Consider the following 11,492-nt stretch of genomic DNA (forward strand, 5'->3'; position numbering starts at 1 on the left):
GTGGGCAATGGGGGTCAAGTGACTTGCCCAGGGTCACACAGCTGGGAAGTGTCTGAGGCCGGATTTGAACCCAGGACCTCCTGTCTCTAGACCTGACTCTCAATCCACTGAGCTACCCAGCTGCCCCCAAGAAATGTTTCTTAACACTCAGAGCTGTACAAAAGTGAAAATGATTCACCAGCCAAGAGGGGGGTCTTTAAGCAGAGGCAGAGCACTGGCAGGGGATGGTGTACATGATGCCTTGGGGTGGACTAGATACTTCTGAACTCCCTTCAGAGTGATACCCAAGGTTGCCCTCCTAAAGTAGAGCATTTCCTTTTCGATTTTAACCATAGAACATCTTGCTCCATTACTTCTCAGTTTCTGCACTCTACAAGGAGATTATAAATCCCCTGAAGGCAAAATCTATGGTTTCTATCCCATATGAGTTGCAAGTCATTGGTTGGTAGTATGAGTGGAGACAATGTTGGAGCTGGAGACGGGGAAGACCCAGGTTCATTTCCAGCCTTAGACATTTACTAGCTGCGTGACCTTGGGCAAGTCACTTAAAGCTCTCTGTGCCTCGGTTTCCCCACCTGTAAAGTGGAAGTAAGTCATTTAAATTTTTTTCCTCAATTTTATTGAAATGTGCTGGCAGTGCAGGGGCAGAAAGCACAAACGTATGAATGGGGGAAAATCACATGGGCAATCAGTAATTTCAAAAAGTGAAGGTTAATCTGGGAGCCAGAGATTCCCCCCCTCTCCAGACATGCAGGGTTTCCATTATGGTTAAGGTTCTCCTAAAATTAGCATTAGAAAAGGAATACAAGCATTTTGGCAGAAAGGAAAGGGGGTCAGGCTTCCTGCTTTGGGACACAGTTAGGAAGCATGTGGAGTGGTGAAGCACAGCTTTAGGGTGTCGAGGTACAGACCATTTGCATGGTCTAGGCCCCTGCCCACACGGCATCGCTGGGAGGCTCAGACTTGGCAGGTGACAGAAGCGTTTAGTAAGCACCTACCCTGTTGCCAGGCATGCTACAAATGTTCTCTCTTCTGCTCCTCACAACAACTCTGGGAGGTGGGTGCTATTATCATTCCCTTCTTAAAAGTGGAGAAAACTGAGCTTGAGTGGCTCGTCCAGGGTCACGTAGGCGAGTAAAAGAGAGTTCCAACCCAAGGGCTCCGGAGACTTTGGGAGAGGGAGAGATCACCTGAATTCAGCTTGGGAGAGGGCTGGGTGGAGAACAGGGAAAGTCACACTGAGTGGGTGGTGTTTGAGCCCAGCCCAGCACATTCCAGGCATGGGGTGAGGACTCCTGCTACTGTGGGATGCGGCCTACCCAATGTAGGACAGTTGGGCTGGATCAAAGAAGGCATGATGGGAGTGTTGTGGGAAACAAGGGAAGAGCAGCCAGTCTGGCGGGATTTTGTTTGTGGTACCCAATTTGTTGGACCGATTCTTCTATCTCTCCTCCCTTCCCCCAGTATCATATGCCTCCCCAACCGCAGTGCTCGATGAATAGCTGGCGTGTTCATTTGGACAGCCTTAGCACAGCTGAATTTATTATATGGGGTCAGGATGCTCTTCCCTCCTTGGTCCCAGGCCCCATTACTGACCAAGTGCCCTTGGAGTAGCTCCTTTCTCCTTCCTGACCTCTTACCTCATCTAGTAAAATGTGTCCCCCTGGCCCAGTATGCTATGTGGGGGAGGTCATAGTGACTCCAGGCAGTGTTGGGAGATGGGAAGACTCCCCCCACACCTCCCTCCTGCCCTCGAGAGCTCTGTAGTTCGTCTAGCTGTCATTTCTTTCGTCCTCGAAGATGAACAATGTACTCTGTTACTCATTTGATCTTCAAATAGCACAGGGAAGTGAAGTGCTGCTCTGGAAAGTCCTGGGTTTGAATCCTGTCCCTGTCGTTGCCACTTATCTCCTTACCATGCTAGGCAAAATAGGCCTGAGGCCCCTTCCACCTTGACTTATGAGCCCGTGACTAGGAATCACTTCTTCATGGGACCTCAGCCTGTTGAACGAGCTAGACTTCTGATCTCCCTTCCAGCATGAAATCTACGATCTGACGGGGTTCCGCTACAGGCAGAATTTTTGTCCTTGTTTTACAAGTGAGACAACTAAGATTCAGAAAGGCTGCCACTTGGATGACCAGTGTCAGAGGCAGGGTGTCAGGCCAAGGCTCCTGCCTCCAAGCCTAGTCCCATTGCCCAAGTCAAGCAGAATCCATCCCCTGTTACACTCTTACTGATTTTTGAGGGGAAAAGAGATCCCACCTACCAGACACGATGTAGTTTCATTGGTTTCAAGCCTTCCTCCTCCTGGTTTTTCAGGTTAGAGGCTTCTCCCCACCCTCCCGCCTACATTCTTTACATTCCCAACATATTGGGTCACTGAGGTTGGAAAGGAAATAAGAAAGAATTTACCTACCAAGTCAAGGATCCTCACCAACCAGAAGGGTTGGGCAACCAGCCTGTCAATCCAGTCCAGAAACAGCCTTCTCTAATGCAGCTGTTTCCATCCCAGCTCTACTGGGCTTCCTGCCAGTTTGCCTGGCTCTCTATTGCTGTGGTATGGGGCACTCGTGTCAATGGATCACATCATGGCTGTGATAGGTGGGCTTCCACTTTGATAGATGAGTTCCACTTGTGCTCATGGGTAGGGGAAGTTAGGAGGTTGTGTGGCTATCTCCCAAGGCCTTGCTCCATTATTTACTGGGAAGCGGGCCGAGGACAATCAGTCAGACAAATATCATAGTGGCAGCCATGAGGCTTAGGCTTAAATCCTGGCTCTGCCATCTGGACCAGTCATTTAGCCTCTCTGGACCTCAGTTTCCTCACCTGTAAAATGGAGATCATAATAACTATTTCACAGGGTTGTGGTGAGCATCAGATTGAGATAATGTCCAGAAAGCCTTTTGCTAACACTAAATAAACAAACAAACAAATAAATAAATAAATAAATAAATGTCAAATATTATTCCAAAGCCAGTGCAATGTAAAGCAATTCAATAGACATTTATTAAGCTCCTACTGTATACAATGCACCATACTAGGTATAGCAGAGAAAAAAAGATAGGCCTTGTTTTGAAGAGGCTTAAAGATACAACTAGTACTAAATAAAAAACAGAAAAGAAAATAAATACCTGCATCCATCCATGTGGGGACAAGAAGGTTGGTGAACACAAACTACTCTCGTAAAGTGAACCAAGATGGAGGAGGTGTAGTTAGAGAAGAGCTCATCTGAAAAAAGCCCTGAGGGCCTTCAGGATTGCCTGTTTAATGGGTGAACACCAGGATACAACAGCTAAGAGAGTGAATGGGAGCTTGAGCTACCCTGAAGGGCCCGGCTCCGAGAAAAAGTGAGTTGAGAGCAATCCCACTGGGCTCTGCCCTGATCAGACCTTAGTCAAGGAGGGTCACTGGCAAGCTGGAAAGCTTTGGGAGGAAGGTGACTGGGATGTTGAAAGACCCCAAGTCTATGCCAGACTCTAGAGGATCAGTTGAAGGAACTGCACATGGTTAGCCTGGAAAAGAGAAATCTTGGGGGAAATGGGGGTGGGAAGAACAAGGCAGTTATCTCCAAGTGCTTCAAAAGTGATTCTGGGGAGGAAGGATTGGACTTGTTCTGTTTGGCCCCACCTAAAGAGCTAAAGGGCAGAACCAGGAGCAATGGGAATGGGCATATAGGGAAGGGGCATTACAGAGAGGCAAATTTGGGCCTGTCAAGAAAACTCGCTAACCCTTGGAGCCTCCCACAGTGAAAGGGGCTGCCTCAAGAAGTGATGAGATCCCTCTTGTTAGAGGTCTTTAAGCAGAGACCGGATGGACGTTTGTCCACCATGTTGTAGCCATAGCTTCTTTGGGGGATGGGTTGGACTTGATGGTCTGAGGCCCCTTCAAACTCTCTAATTCTGTACTTCTGGGATGAGGAGAACCATCTCTTTTTCTGTACACTCGAATGTGATTTGGTAAATGAGATTGACTTGGTTTATATCTAGCCCCCTTGGAGTGGCAACGCCTTCTCTTCCCCAACCACCAGGAAAGGAATGTTCCAAATACACTTCCCTCCATTCCTGAAATAAAATAGTTAAGCGAAAATATCTAGAAAGAAGGTAAAGGTGGGGGACAAAGTAAAAACATTTTCAGTCACAGTTCAGTATTGTTGAAATAATTTATAATCAAACACTAAGAGAACATCTGGGTTGTGAGAGAAGGTGTTGGCTTGCAGGGATTCCTGATAATGAGGTGCCCAGATATGGAGTGGTTGGGATGTGGACCTGACAAAACCATTCTCTTCTCCCCCACGCACCTGACGGTCCATGCAGGAAAGCCCTGCAAAGGGCATGCTGAAAGGATAGCTTAGGCCTGAAGGGCCACAGGTCAAACTGGGAGGGGGTGGGAGGGAGGACCACTCTCCTGGAAAAATCTGAGAGTCCCGGACCCTTTCTCCTGGAACTTGTGAGCTCCAGATGGGCCATCATTGGTCACCAAAATACAGTTTAGCAGCTCAGCCCTGGAAGTGTAGTCATCCCATCTGTGGTGAGAGTTTCCAGATGGCTCCCGGTAGTGTGTGTGTGTCTGTGTACACTCTCAAAGGGGCATATGTGTGGGTATATGGGTGGGAAATGAGAGCTGGGTTTGGCCTTTCTTCTGTGGTCTGAACCCTGTGAACTGTGAGTTCCACACAGCTTGAGGACCCAGACTCCTACCTGAATGGGATCATTCTGGCCAGCCATCTCAAAGTCAGGTGACCGCTCTTCTAAGTGCTCGGACATCATCCTCATACTTTGAGTTGTAGGTCTCTTCTCAGCAACCCTCCCCACTCTCCCTCAGTACCCCCCAAAAGATCCAGCAGGGGAAGAGAAGCATCAGACAATGCTGTGCCTCAACTGAGTCTCAAATGTTGATTCCAGATTCTCTGATCTGACTCGAGAGGCCCAGGGGCAGGAGGCACAGTGCAGGTAATCGATTACATTTCTGGTGAAGAGTGAGCGAAGGGGGTGCAGGTACTGATAGAATAGCAGCATGAAGACAATGGAGATCAGGTAGGCCACGATGAGCTGCACGGCGATGAAGGTGTGGCAGTAATTAAGCAGGATCTTTGTCCCCAAGGAGCGGAACACCAGCACCATGATGACATTCTCCACCAGCCTCACAAAGTAATGTACAGCCATGTGGCTCCAGTTCTGACTCTTCTCCACCAGCTCCCGATCATCCAATCGCAACTGCATTGCTGGCCAGCAGGAGAAGCTGATGGCTGAGTAGAGGATAGTGATGGAGGCCAGCACTACCAGGGTGCCCACATGGCTGAAGTTCTTCTCGATGTTGTTGGGCATCTGAGCACCACTCCTCCAGAACCTGACCCAGGGCTCAAAGAGGATGATCATGTAATTAATGATTAAGAAGGGCAATGCATTTGATTTCAAGGTGGCCACAAAAAGCACCAGAATCAACAATCGGGATGTGATCTCCAGACTCCGCCAGATGGTGACACAGATGATCTCAGAGGTGTGCAAATGGACCTTGTAGTCATCATACTTGATCTGGATGGCCAGCATGTTGCAGAGAGTAGCCCCATAGGTGACGGAGATCAGGGCAAAGGTCATCAGTACTACTGCAGGATGAAATATAGAACAGAGGGTCAGACCACACCAGGGTTCAGAGATGAGTGGCACAAGAAATATCATGGTACCGTGGAAATGATCCTAGATTCAGAATCAGAGGATTAGAGATTAAGAGTAGGTTCAAACTTCACGGGAGCTATTTCCTAAACGGCATGACCTTAGGCAAATCATTTACCATCTCTGAGCCTCAGTTTTCTCCTTGAAAATGAAAGGATGAGATTAGATACACTCTCAAGTTACTTGAAGCTACCTGACTTGGGTCCCTTAATTGTCTCTCATCTAAACTGACTTCCTGGTGTTACCTAGGCCTCCTTTTTGGTGGATCTAACTTGGAGCTCCCTTAGCGCTATCACTTAGGCCCAGGGACTAGGTAGGAAGAGCTATATATCTTCTTCCTTCCCATCTGAATTCTTCTCTCCCAGTTTTGGACTGGTAATAACATGAGCCTGGTTAGGTCCAGACAGGGATGCAATGAGGCTAGCCCTTGTAGAACTCAAATTCCATTCTAAGCAATAATCATCCAAAACCATCTGATAATAGAGAAAAAGAGAAAAGAGGATGAGTAGGGAAGACTAGATTATTGCCTTTTCTGGATGGTCACTACTCAAACACCAAAACTCCACGTTTGATAAACTATTGAACAAAAACTGCTGGGAAACCCTGAAAGCACTTTAGCAGAAAGCAGATGGGTTCAAACAACATCCCACAGCGTGTGTCACAAAAAGCTCGAGACAGAGAAGCACTTTGAATGGAAAAGGGCATATCATAAAAAAAAATCAATTCTTGGAAACAAATAAGTTCAGGGGCCTTTCATAGCTATGACTAGAAAGACTTTTTAACCAAACAAGGGACAGAGATGCTCACAAGAAAGACAAGAAATCATTTTGATTAAATTAAGTCGAAACTTTTTGGCCCTAGCAAAATCAAAGCAGTTCAGATCGAAGAAGGCTATGCCCAGGGTTTACCCATCAACTGGGGAAAAGCCATCTGACGACCAAGGACATCTCTGATATCAAAGCTATCCAGAGATTTAACACAAAGCCCTAAGACCAAGAGCCAGTCCCTACTGGCTAAGTGTTCAAGTGATCTAACCAAATAGTCCTCAAAAGAACTGTAAACCACTGACAAACTTATGAAAGAAAGCGTCCTCCAAGTTGTTAACAAAAAGAGAAACTGTAAGTTGAAACAACTCTGAGGCTTCATCTCACTCCCAACCAGGTCATAAAGATGATAAAGAACAGAAATAATCAATGTTGGAGGGGCTGGAAAAAGACAGACATTCTGATACGCTCTACATTGAGTGGTGAACTGCTTCAACCCTGCTGGAAAGCAATTTGGAATTCTGCTAAAAAGGTGTGTAAAAAAGCATATGGACTCAGATGTCCATACGCTTTGAGCAAGAGATCTTCACACGCCTACTAGATGAAGGAGCCCGTTCTTCCTAAACCTCAGTTTCCCCATTCATAAAATAGGGCTAATACTATATCTTACATCACAGGACTGTTGTGAGGATCAAATAACAACATATCCAAAGTGTTTCATAAACCTTAGAGCACCACATAATGCGAGGGAGTGTTATATACCTCAAAGAGGTCAATAACAGAATTTTATATATCATCTGATGAAAACACTTTTTGTGACAGCAAAGACACGGAAACAGAGTAGGCGCCCATCGCTTGGGGAATGGCTGAACAAATTGTGGTCCACAAATGAAATGGGATATTATTGAATCATTTCAAAAGATGGATATGAAGAATTCAGAGAAGCATGACAAGACTTATATGAACTGATACAAAGCGGGTACAGCCAAGAAAATAATATGCATGCTGCTGACAACAGTGTAAATGGAAAGAAGAAGAAGAAGCTGGATGCTATTTAATTAGGATGACCGAGTTTGAAGAAGAGTTGAGAAAATGCAGTTCCATCCCTTTTTGTAAAGGCAGCAAACTATCTATGAGAGTGGGCTCTTGCACATAGCGTCAGCCATATGCAGTGTCTGCCAAGGTAGTTCTCTTGAACTGCTGCTACTTTTCTCTTTCTTATTTCTCCTTTGTCGCAAGGGCTGGCTGGCTGGGTAAGAAAGAGTGGGGTGATATTTGGAAATAAAGGTGACATAAAAACAAAAGACATCAATATGAATAATTTTAAATGATAAAAAAAGATCATGTCCTGAAACTAAGCCAAAGAAAGCAATAAATGTAAGACAAAGGCAAATAAGGAGGCAGGAGGAAGGCAGCTAGGGTCCTGTGAAATGGGACTCCAGGCAGACATAGAAGAGATATTTACAGCTCAACTGAGGAAAAGAATAAAAACTCAGCCCATATTGAGAGAGGTAGCTCAGGTAAGAACTTTGCAAAAAACCAGTTCTGCCATTTGTACACGATAGCCAAGAAAAAGTACTGGGCCTCTAGTCAGAGGGTCTCTGTTCAAATAGAGGCTCTGTAACTTAGTATTTGTATGACCCTGGACAAGTCACTCACCCTCTGAGCCTCCATTTTATCATCTGAAAAACGAGGGGATTAGTCCAAATCAGAAGTGTCAAATACAAGGCCTGTAAGCCACATATGACACACAACACTCCTGAGTATAGCCCCAACCCCAATTAAAATGGAGTTACTCTTAATGTGTTGATATATTAATAAAAAAGAAATATATAAACTCAAATGGTTTTCTAAGTTAATATACAGCCCACCAGGATCTTTACGAATGGGCTGGCACCCTCTGTTTCTCTTTGAGTTTGATGCTACTGGTCTAAAGGACCTCAAAGCTAGTCCTTTCCAGCTTGAAATCTAGGATTCTATCATGCTTGGCTATACTTACACAGGAGTCTTAATTAACCCTAGGGAAAAATACCACAAAGGGGTACAGTGTGGTGGCAAGCATAGAAAGAGAACTTGGATTCGAATCCTGGTTTTACTCCTTGCTACGGGGGTAACCTGAGGCAAGTCATTTCTTCATTCTGGGGACTGGGTAGCTGATCCCGCTCTCCTAAAAGAGTTCAGGGTTTTGAGAGGAATAACAGAAGCCATGTGGGACTTGCAATCAGGTGCCTGGGCTCAGATCTGCCCACTTGGGCAAGGCACTTATCTCTGCTCAAATGGGAGAACTTGCCTAACAATAACTACCCAAAGTGGAACGGGCTGCTCTGGGAGGTAGCGAAGATGCCTAGTGAACCCCTGGGACTCACGTGGGGCCTGGATGACTGTTTCTCAGGGACTTCTGCTTGAGATATGGGTTGGACTAGCTGATGGAACTCTGGGCTCCCTTCCTACTCCGAGACTCTGTTGTTGTTGCTGCTGCTGCTGCTGTTGTTGTTGCTGTTGTTGCTGCTGCTGCTGCTGCTGTTGTTGTTGAGCTCAAGGATGGGATTCTAAAGACACAAAGGGAAACAATTCCAATGTGCCAGAAAAGTGGGATCTATCTGAAGAGACTGATATGGATGCACAGGGAACTCAGCAGCCATTACATCAAAGTACAGAAAATGGATGAATGCAAGGCCAAGTAACGGAGGATGATGAATATAAGAGTTTGGTGTAATCTTGTAAAAATGATGTCAGGAAAGCTAAAGCCCAGGAAGAACTGTGGCAAGTGAGAGTAATTGAAAAACACCCCCAAAGGATGGGCTCTTTTGGTTATAATAATGATAAAATAACAGCTAGCATTTACAGAGCACTTCCAAGTTTTACAAAGTGCTTTTTTTGTTTGATCCTCACAACAACCCTAGGAAGTAGATGCTGTTATTATCCCTGTTTTACAGATGGAGAAATGAGGCAGACGGAGGTGAAGTAACTTTCCCAGGGTCACCCAGCTAGGAAGTATTTGGGGGAGATTCAAACTTAGGTCTTCATGAATCCAAGCATAGCACTCCTTCCACTATGCCACCTAGCCACTTATGCTGGATGAAAAAGGAAGCTCAAAGACGGTAGAGGATAGCACCTTTGCTTGGGGTACGTGGGAAGATGATAACTGACAACAGAGAAAAGGCAGAGATGGCGGCTCAGCTCTTACTGAGTTTCTGTTTTCTTGGCAAAAGAGAATGGTTCTCACACTGGAAAGGACAGAACAAAAATGACTAACGGGAAGTTGGTGCCCAAGGTAAGGAAAGAGAATGGTAAGGGAACATCTAGGGGCTCTTAATAATTTAAGTCACTTGGCCCAGATGAACTAAACTCTTGAATCCTGAAAGATCTGGCCAGTGTGACAGCTGAACAATCTCAGGGATGTTTGAAAGATCATGGAAAATGGCAGAGGTACCACAAGAAGGGGAATGGGCAAAGGTTTTTACAATCTCCAAAAAAAGGGAAGCAACAGTTGACAAACTATCAGTCAATGAGCTTGACTTCATTTCCAGGGAAAACTCTAGAATGGATCATGAAAGAGATGATTAGTGAGTATAGAGAAAGAGAAGCAAATGATTCCAAGGAGTCATCATGGTCTTGTCCAGAACAGGTCACGCCAGACTAATAACATTTCCTTTTTGGTCAGGGTTACTAAACTAGTAGGGAAGGGGGATAGCAGCAACATAGTCTACCTACATTTCAGCAAGGTTTCTGATAAATGTCTTTTATATTGTTCTTGAAGAGAGGATAGAACGATAGGGCCTGGGCGACAATCTGCTTAGATTTGACATGGGTTGCATGGCTAGACTTGGAAAATAACTGTCAATGGCTCAGTGAAGACATGGTTACTTGTGGAGTAGCCTAGGCATCTTTACTGGGCTCTACACTTTCACACTTTTACCAGTGTCTTAGATAAAGATATAGATGGCTGGCTCATCAAATTTTCAGGCGGCACCAAGCTGGGAGCACTACCACACTGGATGACAAGAGTCAATATCCACGAGGGTCCTATCAAGCTAGAGCAACAGGCTCTAATGGTCTAATGGAAGCCTTACCCTTGGGTACCAAAAATCAATTCCACACCTAGGGAATGTATGGCTAGATGGTACTGGTTTTGAAAAAGATCTAGGGGTATTAGTGGACTGCATGCTCAATAGGAGTAGGCAATACTTGGCACATACTAGGTACTTAATAAATATTTATTAATTGACGTGGTCTCTAAAACAATCCGGTGCCATCTTGTACTATATTAAGAGAGGAAAATCTTTCAGGAATAGGGAGGAGAGTCTCACTAATCTCTGCTCTGATCAGACCCCAGCTGGGAGGGTTGTATTTGGTTGTGAGTACTATGGCTTAAGAAGGACAATGAAAAGCCAGAGTGTCCAGAGGAAAGCAGCCAGGAAGGGGGAAGGCTTGGAGTTCATGACATATGAGGATCAATAAAAAAAATGGGAGAAGAAAAGACTAGGGTAGGAGGGAGGGTGGAACATGAGAGCAGTGTTCAAGTATCTGAAGGACTGTCCTGTGGAGAAGTGAAGTGATTAGACTTGCCCTGTTTGGTCCCAGGAGCAGTGTGAATAATTTGTAAAGAGACATCTATAGGCATTAGGAATCGCTTCTTACAATCCCAGAGTTGTCCCAAAGTGGAATGAACTGGACTGTCTCAAGAGATCTTTAAGCAGAAGCTAGACAACCATTTGTTGGCTATATTATTGGGGGTGGTTCCATTTTCTGTACAGGCTGGACTGGACAGCTGCTGAGATTTCTTTTGATTCTCCAATTCAAGAATTTTCTCAGCATTCTCTCAGCATCCTTTTGGGGTCAACGTGTTCTAGTGAAATGGATGTTCCTGTTTCAGTTGTGCCACTAATGTGATATGTGACTCAGAGCAAAGTCGTATTTCCCTACTCTGGGCTCAATTTTCCCATATGTAAAATGAGACAGGGGGTGGGGAGTGGAAGGGGGTGAAGTGTGGACTATCAGAGCTCTGAGAGTCCTTGCATTTCTAATGTTCTCTGACTGGTTTCTAAGCTGAGAGAG

The 11,492-nt window shown here is 45.4% G+C and overlaps 1 protein-coding gene across 1 annotated transcript; it reads right to left on the reverse strand.

The window, feature by feature from the left end:
* Positions 1-4,857: 4,857 nt before the first annotated feature.
* Positions 4,858-5,595, reverse strand: LOC123256591 (XK-related protein 2-like). Its single transcript, XM_044685177.1, has one exon. The coding sequence runs from the start codon at positions 5,593-5,595 to the stop codon at positions 4,858-4,860; it is 738 nt and encodes a 245-aa protein (XP_044541112.1).
* Positions 5,596-11,492: the final 5,897 nt, after the last annotated feature.

This window comes from Gracilinanus agilis, unplaced genomic scaffold (assembly GCF_016433145.1).
Source record: "Gracilinanus agilis isolate LMUSP501 unplaced genomic scaffold, AgileGrace unplaced_scaffold6343, whole genome shotgun sequence".
In the NCBI taxonomy this organism is placed as follows: Eukaryota; Metazoa; Chordata; class Mammalia; order Didelphimorphia; family Didelphidae; genus Gracilinanus; species Gracilinanus agilis.

Excerpts from the sequence above, each read along its gene's own strand:
- LOC123256591 (XM_044685177.1), bottom strand. The coding sequence starts at position 5,595 with ATGACCTTTGCCCTGATCTCCGTCACCTATGGGGCTACTCTCTGCAAC.